Consider the following 19928-nt stretch of genomic DNA (forward strand, 5'->3'; position numbering starts at 1 on the left):
TCGCAGCGTGACAACCTCCAAAAGTAATTGACATAGTAGAACAGTTTCACCAGCTTGGACGTAGATATTATGATGAAGTTTGAGTCTAGTGACTGGATATCGGGCGCTCTTCGGAGAATCAAAACCAGAACTACTGCAGCGGAGCAGAGTTCAACTGACCATTCGCCGAACACCTGTATCTATGATCTATACATAGACTCAGACATAAAATGGAATTTATCCGTATGCGAAGATATCTGCTTTCAAGATCTATTCTCTAACCTATTCAACTTCGATATCGTCAAAGCTAGCTCCTTAATCTCTCATGTGCGCTTCACCCGACTTTTTCTCGTTTCCCCCTCCACAGTTTGGCAAGGATGCAAGGAAACTATTCTTTTTGGAGGAGGGGTTCGTTAACCTTAACCATGGTAATAAAACCGTCAATCTCACAACATTTACAATGTTGCTCACAAAGAATAAAAGGTTCATTTGGGGCCCTTCCTATCCCAGTTCAGGATGGTTGTTTCGAGATAACCAAAGAAATCGAGCGAAATCCAGATGTTTTCATGCGCCAAAAGCTTCTCGAACGCATCGACGATGCGCGTGAGCTAGTTGCTCCCATGTTGGGAGCCGATCCTAGCACCTGTGTCTTTATCCCCAATATATCTACAGGAATTAACACAGTCCTCAATAATTTTCAGTGGACATCTTCCGACGTGATTGTACACAGTAAGCCAATCGAAATTTTAGCAGACTATGTATAGCTGACTTGGTACGAAAAAAAGCTGATTCTGTGTTTGATTCCGTACTGCTTTCAATCAACCGTATGCAGACCCCACAAAAGTCTGTCTTCAAGCTTCCATTTCCACTCTCCCATGCTGCTATTCTGCAAGACTTTCGAAAACATTTGCAATCTGTGAAAGGCAGCGGAAAAGTTGTGGCCATCTTCGAGACAATGATGCCTCTTCCTGGAATAATTCTTCCATGGAAAGAAATGGTTCGAATATGCAAGGAAGAAGGGGTCTGGAGTGTTGTCGACGGTGCTCATTCCATCGGGCATGAACTCGACATTGACCTTTCTTCGGCAGATCCCGATTTTTGGATGACGGCAAGTTCTATTTTGCAGAAAAACCTTGAGTTTAGACTCTTATCGTCATGTTAGAACTGCAGCAAATGGCTCTTCACAAAGAAAGGATGCTCGATACTCTATGTCCCTTTACGGTGAATTTGATGGACATGTTCTCTTATGGGCGGCTACACTGACTTCGAATCCTAGAAATCAAGAAATAATTAACTCAACCGTTACTCCTCCCTTGACTTACCCAACCCCTGGAAAGAGGCCGAGTAGCTTTGTCTCAAAATTCTATTGTACGTTCCAGAGGTATTTGTTCATTGGTGATTCAGGCTAACTACTGTTTCTTTAGGGAATGGGTCAACCGATCTCATGTCTGTTCTTAGCATTGAATATGGTTCGTCCATTGCTATTTTCTTCAGCCACAGCTTTTCTGAAAACAATGGTTGGCATAGCAATTGCGTTCCGAAAGTATATCGGAGGCGAGAAAAAGATCAACGACTACTGCCACGAGCTAGCATTGAAAGGGGGCCGCTGCGTCGCAGCTATTCTAAAAACGGAAGTCATGTCCTCCGATAGAATTGCAGAGGAGTTGATCGGGAACATGGTTAGCACCATTGCATTTTGTAGTATGTTTTAAATACACCACTAACTCCAACTCAGGTTAACGTATCACTTCCAATTCATCAAAGCATCAAACCCTCCGGAGAGATCTACCTTTTGTACCAAAACACGTTCCTAAGTACGTACAAGATGTTTGCTCCTATCTTCTACTACAGAGGAAAGTGGTGGGTTAGAATCAGTGCCCAGATCTATAACGATGTAAGTTTACACTTTGCAAAGCCCGAATGACGCTCACGCCGGGCCTCAGATCGATGATTTCAAGAAATTGGGGGAGAATTTAGTTGTGTTTTGTCAACAACTGGAGAAGTCATCCAATATCATGGGTTTCCCATCTCCACACAGCCTTTGATCTTATCGCTGACGAGATATCCTCTATCACCGAGGCTGTTGTGTAGTTACTTGTTATGCATCTATTTATAGGTTTAGTTATCTATTAATAGCCTTCCCTTGTTTGTTTAAACTGCGGTCCAGATCTAATTAATATGTACAAGAAATCCGGAGAAATATCATCTTCTTGTTTTATTACCTCGTGTGGACCGAATGTCACAAAAAATATGGGTAGGATGTCTTTTGGATCACGTGTACCTCGGTATTACTTTCGAGTTTCGTGTCCCCGACCCACAGACTGTCACTTGTTCATCAGTGGTTTATATAGACATATCTTGTTGATCAAGAAAGAACCTCTTAGAACCAGCAACAGCACCCACATTCTTAGCCATGGATCCCTTCCTTCCCAAATTCCGTATCCCTACCATCGAAAGACTCGGGGTAAAGACTTGTATGCCCGATGTAACAGAAAGCACGGCCGCGCAAATTGCAAAGGATTGGTTCGACGCTTTCTCCTCCTTTGCCCAGGAACAGAATGTTTCCGGAATACAGGGACTTATTTGTGAAGATGCGCTGTGGAGGGATCTCTACGCACTCACATGGGACATCCGCACGTTCGATGGAATATCACGTATTCAATCTTTCCTCAACGCCCGCATGCAAACCATGACAATGCATTCATTCACTTGGAGGAACTTCGCTCGATTGCAGAGGCCATATCCTGATTTGGTGTGGATTGTCGTAATGTTTGGATTTGAAACATACGTGGGACGCTGTAGCTTTATTGCTCGGCTTGTCCCAACCCCTGGCGGGTGGAAGGCCTTCACGTTATTTACTAACTTGGAGAACCTGAAAGACTTCCCAGAGTCTATAGGCCCTTCGAGACAGAGTGTACGTGTCGCTTCGAGCGCATGGAGAGATCACAGAGAACAAGAAAACCGGTTCACAGAGTCTAATCCGGCAGTACTGATCGTGGGAGGAGGCCAGAGCGGGTTGAGCCTAGCAGCACGATTAAAGTATCTCAATGTGCCCACTTTGGTCATCGAAAAAGATGGTAGGATTGGGGATTCATGGAGGAAGAGATACGACTCTTTGTGTCTTCACTTCCCAATTTGTGAGCACTTCCCTTCTCATTAAGAACGGTACACATCCTCAATCATCGATTCGCAATTTCACCGATAGGGTATGACAATATGCCGTATATTCCGTATGCGTTTATTTTGACCAAATTCCTATTGTAAAACTTACGCAAGACTAGATTCCCCCCAACATGGCCGAAATACTCTCCAGGTTTCAAGGTGCCGTTTCAATTCGTAGCTTCGTCTAGAGCATCGACATGTGCTGATAGTTCTGTAGATGGCGGATTGGCTCGAACACTATGCTGATATCTTGGAATTAAACATATGGACTTCATCAACTGTACTGGATGCTGTGCAGCATCAGGATGAGACCTGGACAGTCCGAGTAAAGAAACCGGATGGGGTCATTCGCGTATTCAATGTTAACCACTTCGGTAAGACGAAAACTTTGTCACTTTCTAGTAAATTATCATCAACATCACTAACTGCGTTTTTGTCTTCAGTTATTGCCACAGGGCAAGGTGACGGAGTTCCACGGATGCCTTCTATTCCCAAAGCCGTAAGTATCGTTCTCATTTCATATATGTTTATCTACTTAAAATTTACTGACTTACTGGTAGGACATTTTTCGAGGAGAGATTTTACATTCGTCGAAATACAAACGACCAACCAACTTCGTCGGCAAGAAGGTTGTTGTTATTGGAACGGGTAACTCAGGTGCGTTTCCATTCTGAGTCTATCACACTTGCAGGTCTGAATGCTGTTTCTCTGTGACTACAAAGGCCACGATATTGCGAGTGATCTTGCGAGGGCGAAAATAGGCAAGTGACATCGGAACCAAACTCTTTCAATACTTACAGACTGTGTACGTACAAATAGATGTGACTATGTACCAACGATCAGCTACTCTCGTCATGAATCTCGATAAATGCTGGGATCTTTTCGCTGGACGTATGCAGACTGTTTTTCGATTATCCATTATGTGAAATGCCGAAACTAATTACGTATCTTAACTTCAGCCCTCTACAGTGAAACCTCGCCACCTAACGACCTATCTGATCAGTTGTCTCAATCCATACCTCATCTCCTCTTGGAGGGAGGATTGGCTCAACGTAACACCGCAGCCATTCTTGCCAGTCAGAGGTACGTTATTGACGTTAGATCTATTTTTGGATGTTATATTTTGCTGACGCAAATATCCTCGCGGGTTAGAGAGATGCAGGACGCTCTTAGGGAAGTCGGGTTTAAGCTTAACGACGGCGTCCTTGGAGCTGGAATATTGTTAAACCTAAAACAAAAGGGAGGTGGACATTACTTCGGTGAGCTCCCCGTAACATTCGGAATCCTTGCATCCGTGACAACAATGTCATTATAATAGACGTCGGCGCGTCCCAGTTGATCATAAACGGAGACATCAAGATAAAGAGCGACAGTGCTATACTTGAATACGAGGAGCACGGGCTAAAATTCGCAGACGGAAGTCGTCTTGACGCCGACGTCATTATTTGCGCCACAGGGTAAGTCTTCTTATGTTTCTATCAGACCCGAGGTGACCAATTGTGGATCATACAGAGGTGGCGATGTCCGTCAGATTGTATCCCAACTGTGCGGTGAATCCGTAGCTTCAGAATGTCCACCATTTTTTGGCGTGAATGAGGAAGGGGAAATGACATGGTTCCGACCGTTCCCTAGGAAAGGATTATGGTATATGCACGGTAAATGGGTCTACTCCTGACTGCTCAGACACCCATATTCTGACTCATTTTTTACTATAGGCAACCTTTCTCTTACCAGGTTCCATTCCAAGCACGTTGCCATGTGTAAGTGACTTACTACTCGACATGGCTTCTGTGTGTTCATAACTAACATTTCATAATGCAGACATTAAGGCTATGGAAGAGAAACTAATCATATCCCGATACCCCTCCGACATGAGCCCCAAGTGCATTCAGCTCAGACAGCTTGAGTTGCCTCCCAACAGTGAGATTTAGATGCTGGACATACTATATAATTTTTCGTTCAAGGGTTAAATAATCTTCTATTGAAATTTATTCCATTATTTATGCAGTGCTAATAAACTTGATATATGTACCGTAGAGGTGTATTAGGAGCATAACGTCGCCTCAACATTGAGGAAACTCGACAACCGACCTTAAACTGACCATCGATGATGATGAACATAATCTCATTGTTCACCGGCACCCTTCATTGAGGGCTTTGAATAACCTTCCTGTCATCGCGCAATGCGCTGTAATAGATCCAACTTTTAACACTGCAGCCAACGGAAATGACAGATCCACCTAACACAGTTACACACTGACAAATTCATTGTGGGTTCGGTATGTTGTGGTCATGGATGGCAAACATTACGCGGACTCTAATCGGACCACCAAACGCAATGTTGTGACGCTGTTCGGACTTCGAAAAAGTGATTAGTCAGAAACGGCTGAGTAACCAAATCATGAATGATTCAAACTTCAATCTTGCTTCAATCACCCCAAATCATCCTGCGACAACCCTGCGATTGTGAGCGCATTAATACTCAGCAGTCGTTAGTCACTAGTCACTAGTCACTAATATCCATTATGATCACGGCACTCTCACGTCTGACACAAGTCAGATAGCTTTTGCTTCGTACTCTCACTCTGCAGTGCCGCTGGCCTAGTATCCGCGAACTTGACATTGGAACTTCTTTGCATATTCACGGTGTATGCCCACGTCATGGAAAGTAACAACTCTGAGAGCGACTCTGGAGCATCTCGAAGATGGTCTTTCAGACAACCTTTAAAGGCAATGGGTGCCAAATCATTCGACAAAAACAGTTAGTATATCCATACGGAAAGCGTTCTAGCATCGTCTTATTAGGCATCCCGTAGATTCATTGAAGCATCAATCGAAGTCAAGTTCAAAAGAAGGTAAATGGTGATTTAGCTCATGATTTGAAAAATTACCCTCAATTTTTAACCAGGTCAAACAGAAGTCGCTTCGAGATCTACAGGTTTAGATACCAGTACTCTGACTAATAGCCATCCTCATATAGGTGAAGGCAGCATAAAATGAAGCCAGTAGTCACGAATTCTGATACACATACTTACAGGCAGCGATGATACAAAGATTTCTGGGCGTAAGTTAAAGTTGACAGGCAGGGTACTCCAAACCCTCGTGACGAGGGCGTTGGAGATCGCGGACCCTAACCCAGTGAAGGTCGCTTTGGGCCTTATCAAAACTATCATTGATGTGGCTCAAGTTAGTACTGCTTGCTTTCGGTGCTTTTGCAACGCTCAAGCATATTTGTATAGATAATTAAACAAAATAAGGATACAATAGCAAGAGCAATCGTCAAAACCGGGCAACGTCTGGAGCTGGTTGAAGCTACGTTGTCACAAATTACGCTAGGAAGGAAGGAAGAGGAAGCATTATGGTTAAATCATTTCAAAACGTGGGTCTCTTTTGACGCTATATCTATCGTTTTTTATAAAAAGTAATTTTATCCGTGCAGAGCTCTCCTTGATTCATTGAATGAATTGAAGGAACTTGACGACAAGTCAAAACTGGTATCAGCTCTGGACCACGAAGATATTACAGTCACCATTCGAGGCATCTTTGAGCGCATCGACGATTCCAGGGTGGAATTGGAGGTGTGTCTGAGACCTTAGACTCATTCCGTCAATTTTAATGCTCACAAGGTTTTCCACAAATAATAGTTGGCATTAGGGATAAGGACCTTTAAGGCTATCTATCAAGTAGACAAAGCGTTCAAGGTTAGTTGTTTATTCCCTTTTGACTTTGATTCGTCTAAGCGGCATCCTCCTACCCAGGATCAATTTCTGGAACGCCTCAGGCCTTCCAATATTGCCCACCATGATTATAATCTCGAAGGTCAAGAAGGGCAGATGTTACATCGTCGCGTTTGTACCCCAGGAACACGTGTTGGCATCCTGGGACATATTGTAGCTTGGGCTAAAGATATCTCGGAAACCAGTCCAAAGGTCTTTTGGCTTTTCGGTCACGTTGGATCAGGGAAGACCACAATTGCATACTCCATAGCTCGACGTTTTGAATTTGCCGGAGATTCTGATGACACGATCGTCCTTGGAGCAAATTTCTTCGCTTCTCGACAATTTGACGAAACACGACTTTCCAAGTACATTGTGCCTACGATCGTATACCATTTGGCACTCAAATGTAAACCCTTTGCAGAAGCTTTGTACCATTCTGGGCGGTTGGAAGTGATCAACCATAACATTGCCACTCAGCTTGACGCTCTCCTTTTTGGCCCTTGGAAGAAATGTGAATCTGCTCGTCGTGCAGATACATCGATTCCACAGCACTACCTCATAGTCATCGATGCCCTTGACGAAATAGAGCGAAGTGGAGGTTCACAATTTCTGCTTATTCTCTTTGATATTCTCAACAGGTATCACCAAAACGACCTCTACGGTCTAAAGTTCTTCTTAACCAGCAGGACAAACAAGGAAATCGTAGACCACGTAAATTCTTTGCTGCGCAAAGAAATATATCATCTACAGGATGTCAAGGAAGAGGATGCCCGTGAGGATATCTCCAAATACCTTCGTTCTTGTCTCCCGCACTTTGTAGGTCGTCCGGAACTGGATGCGCTCCAAGAACACGCGGCTGGATTGTTCATTTACGCTGCCACATTTGTAAAGCTCCTGGAACACCGTAAACCAGCAGAACAGAAGAGGGTGCTTAACAACCTTCTTTCCAATCAGAAGGCGAGACAATCGCAATCCTCATTACAAGACTCGCAGATGTTACTCAACCGTTTATACTACGATATTTTGATTGATGCCTTTGGGAGTCACAGTGGAGATGAACGCATGGACCGGCTCTCGATATTGTACACTTTTCTCTGTGCTAAAGAGCCTTTGACAATAGCCGCTGCTGCTGATATTCTGTTCGAAGTTGACGTAGAAGAAGAAGATCCCGAATTCTCCTACCTCCCAGTGGCGAAGGACGTCGTAGAACGTCTTCACTCTGTCATATATGTCAAAGACGACAGAGTTCTTTTCTACCACAAGTCATTCCCAGATTTTATGATGGACAAGGCCCGCTCTAGGGACTTTTGGCTTGATCTACCAAATCATCATCGACGTCTCACCAATGATTGCTTCCGGCTCATGGAAAACATGTTACGTTTTAATATTGCCAACATACCAACCTCCTTCTATTTCGACGAGGAAGTTGGAACGATTAAAGCAGAAATTGAACGCAATATTCCACCAAGCTTGCGGTATGCCTGTCGGCATTGGGATCATCATCTATGCTCTACTGTTCCAATAACTTCTTCTGAGCCTCTGAACCAAACATTATCTTGTTTCTTAAAGCTCAAAGCCCTGTTTTGGATTGAAGCCATGAACTTGCTGGGGTTCCGTGGCCATTGCTACCCCATGCTTCAGGCCGCCAGAGATTGGACTGCCACACTGTCTGATACCAGTGCCTTATTAAGCCGACATTTTGCCGAAGCAGCTTATTTTGCCGTGTATTTTAGTGGAAGCCCTGCTTCCCTCTCAACTCCACACCTCTATATCTCTTCATTGGCGACCTGGCCACGTAGCCTCCATCCTTGCGGGAACTGGAAGGCGCACTTCCCTCGAATTCCTCGGTTTCGCAATGCTTTACAGGGCGGGACTACCGTAATGTCTTTCCTGACAAATGGCGAAGTCATTTCAGTCGCTATATCTGCTGATGATACACATATTGTGGCTGGTTTATCAGATGGGTCAGTGCGAGTATGGCATGGTTTGACGGGTGAGGTGGAGCATCTTTTGGAGGGTCATGATGATCAGGTCAACTCTGTTTCGATATCTGGAAATGGAGGATTGATAGCCTCAGGTTCAACCGATAAATCGATTCGATTGTGGGATACTTTGACCGGGGAGGCAAAGGGTCTGATCAAAGGTCATAACAGTATAATCAACGCCGTCGCATTGTCGAAGGATGGAACTCAGGTTGTATCTGGTGCCAGCGATAAATTGCTTCGAATTTGGGATACGTTAACTGGCACATTGAAGGCGACTCTCTTGGGTCACCTCGCCATAGTCAAGTCAGTCACTTTCTCCAGTGATGGGTCCCGGATTATATCTGGTGCGGCAGACAACTCGATTCGGGTTTGGGATGTGTCCACAGGCACGGAGGTTTATTCTTTGAGTGGTCATACGGACTGGGTATATTCCGTTGCGTTCTCGGATGACGGCACAAGCATAGTCTCTGGCTCAGCGGATGGGTTAATCTTAATTTGGGATACTTCAAAGCGGGAAGTGACGAAGACTCTGAAGGGCCATATAGGGTTGGTAAAATCAGTGGCGTTTTCATTGGACGGAACCCGTATTGTTTCCGGTGGAACTGACTGTTCGGTGAGACTGTGGAATGTCTCCACAGGCAAGGAAACCAACCTATTCAAGGGTCATGTCGATTATGTGTATTCGGTGGCATTCACTGGAGACGGTACCCGCATCATATCCAGTTCAGCGGATAGAACTATAAGAATGTGGGACGCCGTAAGAGGAGAGGAAGAGGTGCACATAACTCAGGGTCACTCAAGTGCCGTCAAGTCAGTCGCTATTTCTCGGGATGGTTCTTTGATTGTGACTGGGTCAAGCGACAAGTCAGTTCGAGTATGGAGCGGAGCGGGCCAGGTCATGCATGTGCTGATGGGTCACAAAGGCTCAGTAAACTCAGTTGCTATCTCGGAAGATGCAACTCTCGTCGTTTCCGGCTCTTCTGATAATTCAATTAGAGTCTGGGATGCTCTTACAGGCGAGCAAAAATGTTTGCTGGAGCGTCACACAAGCTCGGTTCAGTCGGTCTCGTTTGCCGGAAATAGCACGAGTCGGATTAGGTCTGGTTCGGGTAAAAAAATTATTCGATTGTCCGACGACTGGGACTTTGTGATGGAACAGGAACACAAGTTTTCGTTGAAATCCAGGGATAGTCGTTATTACAACCCCAGTCCGGCGGATTGCTGCTGGAATCGACGTGAAAAACCTTGGGTGAACTCAATAGCATTTTCACCCACTGCCATAATTGCTGTAGCGGGCCTGGATAACGGATTGGTGCAATTGATCACTGTCGCAAACGGACACCTGAGGAAAGTGACGAACTTACAGCGACATAGTGCATCAGTAAATTCTGTCACATTTTCGAGAGATGGGTGCAGAATTGTGTCAGGATCGGATGATGGGACTGCCCATGTCTCGAGCGTTAACCTTACCTTTGATAGAGGAATAATTTTAGCGAAATGTGACCTCATTGGAACATTGGAATGTCACTGGCAAGTCCAATCAGTTTCCTTTTCAAACGACGGACGCCGTATAGCAGCTGGTCTAGCTGATGGCTCAATTATAATCTATCATGCGTCGAAATTCTATGCTCTGTACGGAATGTATGGCCACAGAAGCTCGGTCAGATCACTGACGTTTTCGATGGATAACACCCGCCTTATATCTGGATCCGACGATGCATCAGTCCGAGTTTGGAATGTAGCTTCGATAGAGAAATGGGAGCTGCAGGTACTAGTGAACCCTTTTCTTCGAGACCTTCAGCTAAAAACTTGCTATACCGCCTTAGATGGAACTCTGGTGTAAGCTGGAAAATGCGACGAATGGTGCACCGCCTTACTCCATTTCTCCGGACGACAACGATCGCTTGGACATGATGAAGTTTTCCAACTTCAAAATGGGCGAAGTCATGGGCGAAGAAAGATTTCAGGGTCTTACGGACACCCTGAAACTTCCCCTAAATGACTGTTCTACATTCGAAGTAGAACCTCAAGATATTCGCTATGTTCATCAAAGGGCCTTGGTTATGGACAGTTTAAATGTCACTGGATGGCTTTACATGCCACTCGACGTCAAATATGGCAAGTATCTCATGTTCGTTCCGCCAAGTGACCAGCTTCCAGACGACAGCAATATCATAACAATACCCGAATCTTGCGTTTCGCGGGTTGACTTCACAGATGCGAAGATTGGGGATGAATGGTCATTATGTTATTCTCCGAAGCCTATGGAATAGTGCAAGTGAGTCTTTTTGGAGTCATTAATTAACTCGCCCAACATACACAATAAATGAACACTTATAATCCGTCCAGAAGTATGAATGTATGATAGGTGCAAACTTTACAGGGTGCAATGCTCGCCAAAACTAGAAAGGATACACAGGAAAGGATAAGAATACAAGGAACACTGTTGTACCTACGCAACCACAACGATTCATATACTCAATCACAATTAGGGTTTAAATGCCACCTCCACTGAAGATATAGTCTATGGCGCTTTGCACATTCCCCCCAGTAGCCAGCAGTGCACGTACATTCTGCTGGGCGTTGGTGAATCCCATATCCTGTAGTTGCTATTTGTATGAACTTGCATAAGCTAAAAACAAAATGCACAAAGACCAACATTACTTGCCTGAAGTTGTACTTGGAATCGCTCCTCGGGCGGTCTAGTATCAGCGGGTGCAGCAGGGGTGGAACCGTACGCGCCTAGTCCACCTGCACCTGGACCAAAAGGCGATCCCAGTCCAAGCATCTGTTGCATCTGCTGCATCATCGCAGGGTTGAACGCGTAAGGATTGGCACCTGCACCTGCCCCTGCACCCGTCCCTGTACCAGCGCCAGCGCCGGGAGCACCAAACAGGCTGAATGGATTCACAGGGGGAGCCGTTGTGGAAGGGGGAGTCGTTGGCGTTGATGATGGGTTCGAGGTCGAGTTTGTGGGAGCGTTGGGATTACCTGGGGCTGGGAACGACGGCGGAGGTGCACCGAAGGGCGACCCGAACCCGCCACCGAGCCCCGCGCCCTGGAACATAGACGCCATCCGGAGCATCTGTTGGAATGATTCCGGGTTGGATCTGCACGAACACGAAAATCATAATTCAATGAGGATCATGTTGTGTGGATATTAATGATGGTGGAATGTTCGAGAAAACACGTACAGCATTTGTCTGAATCCCTCGTCTTGGAATGCTGCCCGGACCTGAGGCCCCATCGCCGAAAGCTGCGGGCTTGAGGCGATAACTTGGTCTATGACCGCAGGATTTGAAAGCATAGAGGACATTTGTTGAAGGAATTGTGGGGAATTCAGCATAGATTGCATCTATCGAGTGCGGGTTAATACACTGATCATGAGTGCTCGAAACGAGGGACGCACCATATTGGGGTCATTGGGATTCAAACCCATCTCTCCGAACGGGTTCAGACCAGCCATCGCGCCAAAGCCCATGTGTCCGTTGAGCTGCGTGAGTGGATCGTGTACGTTCTGGCCGGTTTGCATTGTGGGCAGCTGTTGGGGTGCAGGGCCTCCAGACGACGAAGATGGTGTTCCTCCGGAGCGCGAAACACCTTTCACCATATGAATGGTATGCGATGACTGAATCTTGTATACCGATAGCAGGTCTTCGTCCTGGTGAATGTAATGAGCTATACTATGATACGCAAAAGGGGTATAATTCTGCTCACCTTTAACACACGCCCTGTAGACGACATAAATGCATGAATAAACTTCTCCTTTCACATATGATATCCTTATCACGCACCTGAATAGATCAACCTCTGTCTGTCCGCTTCGACATCCGATTTCGCAGCAATCGCTTGCTTGAGCTCCAACACAGTTTTATCAGTCGTTATCGATATCTGCAGCTTCAATTCACTCGGTCCTAAAGCACCCTTGTAAGCGTAGTCCTAGAAGACATATTCCAACATACCTTTGACATTTATTTGGATTTCTGGTGCTTGTTCTTCAGACATGGCGGTAGCGGTGTAAGCGTTGTTTGGTGTTGTTGTTTCAACCGCGTCATAATAGGGATGGTGCCGAAGATGCCGAATTAGGGGCCATAGGCGCGGCCGCAACTTCAAGTGTAATGATTAAGCTGCCTGAGTAGGTGTGGGACTTGCAGTCAAAAGTAACGGCGTTTGATATTTGGAGTATCAAGCTCATGCGAGCTGAAATCAGCATTTCTTGAACCTTTTGCAATGGTGACATTGGTGCTAAATCGGAGCCCAAACCATTACGCACAGATAGCACGCAAAATATGCAAGAAAATGACTCAATGGCAGTCAGAATACTGGAGGCAGCCAAAAGAACGCGCAACCCGCCTGGGAAATTTCACGGCGCTTAATTTGAATTAACACCCTGCCCAGTGGCACAGCCATATTTAACACCAGTTGCCCTAGTCCTCCTGTATGTTGGCACAGTTTGACAGGAAGTGTACCAAACCCTTAGCCAAGAGCAAGATCCCATGGTGTCAACCGCAGCCACTGCTTTCAGCATAGCATTCAATGTGGAAAGTCTTTCCAGCCTTTTAAGAAGCAACAGTGCAACCGAACAAAATTCATCGCACTTACTATCTCACTGCGTCTTTGGCCTTGATCTCTTGATCGCAAGTCTATCCGTATGGTCAACAAGCGCACTATGCCTACACAGAAACCACAATTGTTTCCTCGGGCGGAGAGGCCATCGTCCATCGCAGAACTTGTAGAGCGTGCCAATCTAGACGAATGGATACACGCTCAGGCAAGTAATCTGGAACTGACAAATTCCGTTAAAGCAGTTGCAGACCTTATCGACGCATGTAGTCATCTGGAGCTGGAGGATCTAATAGAGATATACACTGGTCAGGTGGATGAGAGGCTGCTGGAAGAGAAGTTTCTCCAGCTCATTCGAGTGGCTGGCCTGCTGTTCGACGTCTTTCCAGCACACAGTCAATACAAAGCGATACTGGAGACTGATGAATTTGAAACGGCGAGCCTACCATTCCATGCTATACTAAGTGTCCTTGTTAATCGTAATCAAACTTGACAGGGAAGTAAACGTGTCGTAGAGTACTTGTTGGAGATCAAATCGTATCTCATCCTCAGATACAATACCTGGATGAACAGCCACAGTGGAGCAACAGCGGGAGCACCAGCGCCCAGTACAAGTACTGCAACGTCCAAGTACCACTCACTGACAGTCAAACAGCGCCACTATGGTACTCAGGGGGTATTGTCACCCGTCAATGACTGTATCGAACGATCGGCGACAAATTCGGAGGACCTAATCCGCAGGATGCAAGATCTCAAGTTGCGCCGGCTGTTTGTTAGCAATCCGGACGATACGGAGGACGCCCCTGATCGCATTTTTAAACAGCACCGCGCTGAGGCAACTCCAGATATATCTACAGGTAGAAAAATTGGAAGTTTAGTTGACATCTTACTTGACGTGAGCCACTCCGAACTTCGCCATATTCTCGAAATCACCCTAAAGTAAAGAAAATTACTCAACAGGATACCATTATCTGCGAACCGATTGTATCAGCAGGTCAGGAATACAAGATTCCCCGGAAAAACCATTCATCTCATAGAAAGGAGACTTCGATTCGACAGCTCTTGCACTAGTTATCCGCAATTGCAGACCCTGTATCTCATGGAGAAAAGGCCGATAGCACAGATGAATTCGGAGACACCAGTGATGCAACGATATACTCCGAGGCTGCATCGTACACCGAGTCTACAGATTACGGGTTGTACTATAGAAGGATGGCGCTCAGCTCAGACGAATCTGATGCATTCTTTTGAAATCAAATATCGATACGCACAATGGACGTAGCCATCATATCAAAGCGGTCCCTCGAAGCTTCCCCTCGATTAATGGCTCGCTGAAGGGAGTTGTTGGGACTTCCAACACACAAGTCCAATAAATATGAGACGACTTGCCTCCTCCCTGAAAGTTGTCTTCAAGCGCGATTGGCATCATATAAATAATCTGCTTTCAAACTCGGATCAAAGTACCTTCATCGAGCTCAATACACCGCGGAATAAGCCAATTGACTGTTTAATACATATGAAAGTTGAATGGTATAACTTAGACCTCACAGATAGCGCCACATAAACGCGAGTTTCGCATGGGGAGCCACTATATGGTATGTATGCCGTGTAAAGTGCATGATTATGGTCCGGGAGTGAATGCAAGGGTATGGTATGATGAAAAAAACATGTGCGTTCCATTCATTAGTTTCATGCAGCTTGGATGCCAGCCTCTTTGAGCTTCGCCAATAGCTCGTCAACATTGGAGACTTTCCCTCCGCCCACGCGCGTGGGAGGCTCGGTGACTTTGAGCGTCTCGAGCTGAGGCGTGTAGTCAACACCAAGATCCGAAGGGGAAAGTTTTTCGACTGGCTTCTTCTTGGCCTTCATAATGTTCGGTAGCGTCGCATAGCGGGGAACTAGAAAGCAAGTGATTAGTGAATTCGCTAGCATTCATAGGCGATGAACGCACCGTTGAGACTATTTAGAAGGAAAGAGTTGAGCATGTCCCTGTACCATAAATACACAAAACTTACCGAAGATCGGTTGTAATAACCATGGGAAGCTTGCATCTAATCTCCTCCCCACCGCCATCGATCTCCCGAACCACAAGCACTTCATTCTTCGCTATATCCACATCAACCTTGCTCGCAAACGTTGCCTGACTCCATCCCAACAAGCCCGCCAGCATCTGACCCGTCACACCAAGATCGTCATCAATAGCCTGCTTCCCGAGGATCACTAGGTCAATCTTATCTGCATCGCTAGCGGCGGCTGAGTTTTGGCGTTCAATGACTGCACGGAGAGTCTTGGCCACGGCAAGGGGCTCTGGTGACGGTTGTGATTCAGGGATTTCGACGTGAATGGCGGAATCAGCACCCATTGCGAGCGCTGTACGTAGAGTATCCACAGATTTTGAAGGTCCGATTGTGATAGCTTTTATGGTTTTCACGGCGTCCTTGTGCTTTTGACGAAGGATCGCAGCTTCCTCAACGGCTGTGGGGCAAATCGAAATGAGAAGGCATGAGCAGTGGTGTCCCATCTAACGTTCAAGACACACCGATTTCGTCAAAAGGATTCTGTTGTTTTATGATGAGTTTCATTAAGATATAGATATATTGCAAGTTGAACATACCATCGAATGTTTGACATTGGTGTCAATTCCAGTTTGCTGAGGATTGACGCGGATCTTGACAGCATAGTCCACAGACCTAAAAATCGCGTTTTTTCACATTATATGCTTAGCCTAAGCTAGATAGAAGGCTTATATGCTGTCTCACCGCTTCACTGGGACCAGGATATTGAGCAAACGAATAGCTGACGGTCTCATGGTGGTGGATGGAAGGGAGCTCCGGATGCGTTCAAGCCGCCCTCTGCCGGTGTTTTCGTCGGAGTTCAATTGGTACAGGCACGTGATATTTCTAAAATTGTGTTAATTGTGGGGATCCTTCTGGATCCTTCAATAATAACATCACCCCTCGAGCCAGAAGTATCATTGAAAAAATACGGACTTAAAAAGGAGAAAAAAAGGATTTATTGCTGTTTCTCACAAAGATATTCCTCTGAATGAATATTACGAGAAAATAAACCACGTGATTGTTCGATGCGGCACCTTGGAAGCTGCATTGATCTGCTTCTTTTTTCTTCCTCAATGGTGCTTTGCTCCCGCTTTCTGTTTTTTAAACGCCAAGTTCCCAGATACATCCGACGAGCATGCTATATAAACCCATTTCACTAAGGAAATCAGCAAGATCGAAACACCCTTAGATTCCTACTCGACTCCGGGATCCGACAGCAATTCCATCGCAATTCCACAGAATTCCACGGTAAGGCCAGTAATATGTGTCTGTTGACTTAGCTCTCCTTTACCATAGCCTACGTTTACCACTTTAAACGCATAGGCGTGGGAAGTGCAGAGGAATTGAAGCTGAAGTCTCGTCCTGAACGGCTACATCAAGGCAGACTACTCGTCAGTGACAGACTATTTGCCAAGGTGTTAGGTGCACCATGATGCTGATAATATGTGCCTAATGCTTCGGTTTAAAACGAAAAGGCTGACTCCTTCTAGTTATCCTTTTATTGATTGCCAATCAATCCTGAGCTTGCTGCTTGATTGCGTATATAAAGACCTCGAGATGTGCACGGCCGAGCCTCTCAGCAATGCATTCACCTCGTGATGTCCAATGAACCACTCAGCACTCTATCGGCCTATAGCTCTTATCAACGCTTTTGATGCATTGATGTTTGGTACTCCGGTTTCTGTGAAGCACTATCTAGCCTTGATTTATTTCTTGACAGTTTGACCCCTTTAGTTCGTCAACTATATCTTCAATAAGTCGCTTATGATCAATTATCCAGTATCTGGATCCGCTTGCTCCACTCATCGCTAACCAACGATATCAGAAATTTATTTTCTGAATCGTTTTGCTCCAGGAATCCCGGAACAATGTATCATTTTCTGATTCTAACCCACTCTCTGCCTATGTTCCATCGTTCGATGCTTTATCCGTTTGATGACATGTTCTGATACTTCTGATTCTCAAGCTCCATAGTTCATGTTTTCAGTGACCAAGCAGTGATCTCTGTTTTATTAAATCTGCAATCAACAGACACAGATGTTTGCTCTCACTCATCAAATAGGAATGGATTTGATGGAACAAAAGTAGAACACGTCAGAGAATTCTCACAGTATACTGAGTTCAGATAAAGTTGTTAGGTTGAGAAGATTTCGCTACCTTCAACGTAATATGACTCTCGACCTTTTGACTGTGCGTGACGTTGCGTGTAGTCCACTTTAGAGCACCTGTGATCCTTACAGGTCCCATTAATTGTCCACCGCTCTGCACGCTTTACATCTATCTTTCAGGCTGTGGTTACCATTTCCTGCGTTCAAATCTAGACCAGTGTTACACAGTGTATACATAGCAGACTTAACTACAATCCTTTAAACCTGTACCAAGACTACACCAAAGAAATGATCAATGATCATAACGACCACAAAAGGACATCCTCCTCCTGAGGGGTTTAGTCCCGAACGGGTTGGTACAGTCTGCCACAATCATTCAAGAGGCTGGGTCGAGATTAAGACGCAACATTTGGCTCACAACTATCAGAAAAATGACCAATCGGCCATCCTGTTCGCAAGACAAGATGTGATCTTTGCCAGTACCTACTAAGCGAGATTCCCATAATTACCCTTAAATTAAAAGCCATCCAATTCCTATGCTTCTCTTCCCGAGTCCTATCATCTTGTTAGAATGAATACTATACCGAATGGACTGACCGGAGGTCCACTTGAAAGACCACTAAACATGGAGCATCCAAGTCCAAAGCAGGGACAAGCGATGTTGATATGGGCAGCCGGAGCGTTAGTAGATCCAATTATGATGTATCGTGAAGTATCTAATGTCGCTAACTTCTGTACTACAGATTCTGCATCTACGGTTGGGAGTTTTTTGTATGCTTGCCAAAAGAGCGTTCGTTGATTTGGAGCCGGCCAAAGAATGTATGTAAATCACCCTGGTATATCCTCTTTCAATCCATAAGGCTAAAAGTACCCGCTCCCTTTGTAGTGGTTCAGCATTTTGTATATAGGTAAGCCCATCACTGCCCTTGAGTTTCAGTCATTTGTTGACTTCATAGGTACTCAGCCAACAGATACTTCGGGCTTATCCAGTGAGCTTTGATCCTAATGAACGTAAAGGGTAGCAAGTGTAATTTCTTATTTTCAGATTTGCGTTAGTTGTATCAATGTCAACTGACGTCTGGTCTACTTCCGCGTGTCGTCGTATGTTTTTCGCATGCGATTTATCACGATTCATAAATTTATGCTTTTCTAAAACAGGAATTTATCTCTTTGAGCCTATCGGCGGCCTCATTAGCATTGTCCTCTCTCAGGTGATTCTTGGAGCGAGAGTGTACGCGGTAGGTCGTCTCGGAATTATGAAACCAGAATACTTATTGTCGCTGTAACCACACTAGCTATACTCCCAAAGCAAACTTCTGGCCCTCATCCTTGTATCCATCCTCGTTGGACAAATCATTATTGGTGCTATCGCGACTAGTGGTATCGATCCTCCACCGACGATACCACTTGGGGTCCCAGGACTACCTCCCGATTTTCAACCTCCCCCCTGTGGGTCGCTTTCTGCACAGTTTAGATGGCAAGTCACCTATTGGGTCAGTAACTATTACTTCCTTCATAGAGAGCTTATATCTTATTCATTCACTGTTATTAGACAGTACCACTATTCTACGACACTTTGACGTTCGTGTAGGTTGATTCGGTTTTTTCTGCTTTTAAATCTATACCGAAGCGTTTTTAAAGGTTGACCGCATGGAAGGCACATGGTCTCTGGAGGGAGCAATTGAACACTCGATTATTCGACATAATTTGGCACGATGGCTTGTTGTACTTTTTTGCAATACTCACCATGAACATTGTAAACGTGATTATCTTTCTCGCGGCTCCCCCGGGCATACGCGATGTTAATCTTGCGTACGTTTTCCATTCATCATGGAAATGTTACATCTCTTACTGACTTTGAATACAGTCCGACGATTATGTTGGAGATTATCCTATCCTGCCGGCTAGTACTCAACTTGAGGGACACACAGAATCAGTCCCAATACACTTCTAGAGTGCCGAAGAGACGTACCACTCTGATATCACCAGTGAAATCTGTGAGATGGGAGTCATCAGCAATAACTGGTAGTCAGAATTTGAACCAGTTGGAGACACCCGAAATTAACCTAGAAGTATATGGGAAAGTCCCAACATCCAAGGACATGGTCTTCAACATAGACGCCACTCATTCTGTATAATTAGATATATTCACACACTATATTTTTTGTGCAAAGAATTTTCTATGTAACACCTTATAGGTATACATCCCATGTATCATTTGATAGAACAAGTCAACACAAACTGTTGAACTTTTAAGAAGAGCGCTTGGGCCAATACCACTGCAATGTAGAATTTGGGGTGTGTGCATTCATCCAGCGCAGAGAATAATCTCTTACGCTGCCTTGACTTGAGCAA

At 45.2% G+C, this 19928-nt stretch overlaps 6 protein-coding genes across 6 annotated transcripts; 4 read left to right on the forward strand and 2 right to left on the reverse strand.

Moving 5' to 3' along the window:
• Nucleotides 1-304: 304 nt before the first annotated feature.
• On the forward strand, nucleotides 305-5072 carry JR316_0006674 (Hercynylcysteine sulfoxide lyase; the record flags this gene model as incomplete). Its single annotated transcript, XM_047892420.1, has 22 exons — nucleotides 305-407; nucleotides 463-708; nucleotides 765-1087; nucleotides 1142-1200; nucleotides 1256-1347; nucleotides 1404-1448; nucleotides 1507-1658; nucleotides 1715-1873; nucleotides 1923-1960; nucleotides 2350-3116; nucleotides 3185-3209; nucleotides 3261-3300; nucleotides 3359-3515; nucleotides 3585-3640; nucleotides 3702-3798; nucleotides 3961-4032; nucleotides 4101-4224; nucleotides 4294-4400; nucleotides 4460-4598; nucleotides 4654-4796; nucleotides 4857-4901; nucleotides 4963-5072. 22 exons carry the CDS (start codon nucleotides 305-307, stop codon nucleotides 5070-5072), a joined length of 3099 nt encoding a protein of 1032 aa, XP_047747702.1.
• Nucleotides 5073-5542: 470 nt separating this feature from the next.
• JR316_0006675 (uncharacterized protein) lies at nucleotides 5543-11118 on the forward strand (the record flags this gene model as incomplete). Its single annotated transcript, XM_047892421.1, has 10 exons — nucleotides 5543-5607; nucleotides 5733-5902; nucleotides 5958-5996; nucleotides 6050-6121; nucleotides 6179-6327; nucleotides 6381-6520; nucleotides 6581-6719; nucleotides 6786-6842; nucleotides 6900-10613; nucleotides 10672-11118. 10 exons carry the CDS (start codon nucleotides 5543-5545, stop codon nucleotides 11116-11118), a joined length of 4992 nt encoding a protein of 1663 aa, XP_047747703.1.
• Nucleotides 11119-11340: 222 nt separating this feature from the next.
• Nucleotides 11341-12850, reverse strand: JR316_0006676 (Deubiquitination-protection protein dph1; the record flags this gene model as incomplete). The annotated part of the gene is made up of 7 exons (XM_047892422.1): nucleotides 11341-11454; nucleotides 11505-11955; nucleotides 12040-12200; nucleotides 12255-12506; nucleotides 12563-12576; nucleotides 12640-12759; nucleotides 12808-12850. The coding sequence occupies 7 exons, from the start codon at nucleotides 12848-12850 to the stop codon at nucleotides 11341-11343; spliced, it is 1155 nt and encodes a 384-aa protein (XP_047747704.1).
• Nucleotides 12851-13496: 646 nt separating this feature from the next.
• JR316_0006677 (uncharacterized protein) lies at nucleotides 13497-13901 on the forward strand (the record flags this gene model as incomplete). The annotated part of the gene is made up of 1 exon (XM_047892423.1): nucleotides 13497-13901. The coding sequence occupies one exon, from the start codon at nucleotides 13497-13499 to the stop codon at nucleotides 13899-13901; it is 405 nt and encodes a 134-aa protein (XP_047747705.1).
• Nucleotides 13902-15097: 1196 nt separating this feature from the next.
• JR316_0006678 (Electron transfer flavoprotein subunit beta) lies at nucleotides 15098-16217 on the reverse strand (the record flags this gene model as incomplete). Its single annotated transcript, XM_047892424.1, has 6 exons — nucleotides 15098-15306; nucleotides 15360-15367; nucleotides 15424-15883; nucleotides 15948-15966; nucleotides 16023-16098; nucleotides 16168-16217. 6 exons carry the CDS (start codon nucleotides 16215-16217, stop codon nucleotides 15098-15100), a joined length of 822 nt encoding a protein of 273 aa, XP_047747706.1.
• Nucleotides 16218-18198: 1981 nt separating this feature from the next.
• Nucleotides 18199-19711, forward strand: JR316_0006679 (uncharacterized protein; the record flags this gene model as incomplete). The annotated part of the gene is made up of 10 exons (XM_047892425.1): nucleotides 18199-18254; nucleotides 18317-18392; nucleotides 18460-18481; nucleotides 18538-18562; nucleotides 18619-18674; nucleotides 18732-18811; nucleotides 18869-19066; nucleotides 19126-19160; nucleotides 19215-19385; nucleotides 19441-19711. The coding sequence occupies 10 exons, from the start codon at nucleotides 18199-18201 to the stop codon at nucleotides 19709-19711; spliced, it is 990 nt and encodes a 329-aa protein (XP_047747707.1).
• Nucleotides 19712-19928: the final 217 nt, after the last annotated feature.

Source organism: Psilocybe cubensis, chromosome 6, assembly GCF_017499595.1.
Source record: "Psilocybe cubensis strain MGC-MH-2018 chromosome 6, whole genome shotgun sequence".
NCBI classification, from domain to species: Eukaryota; Fungi; Basidiomycota; class Agaricomycetes; order Agaricales; family Agrocybaceae; genus Psilocybe; species Psilocybe cubensis.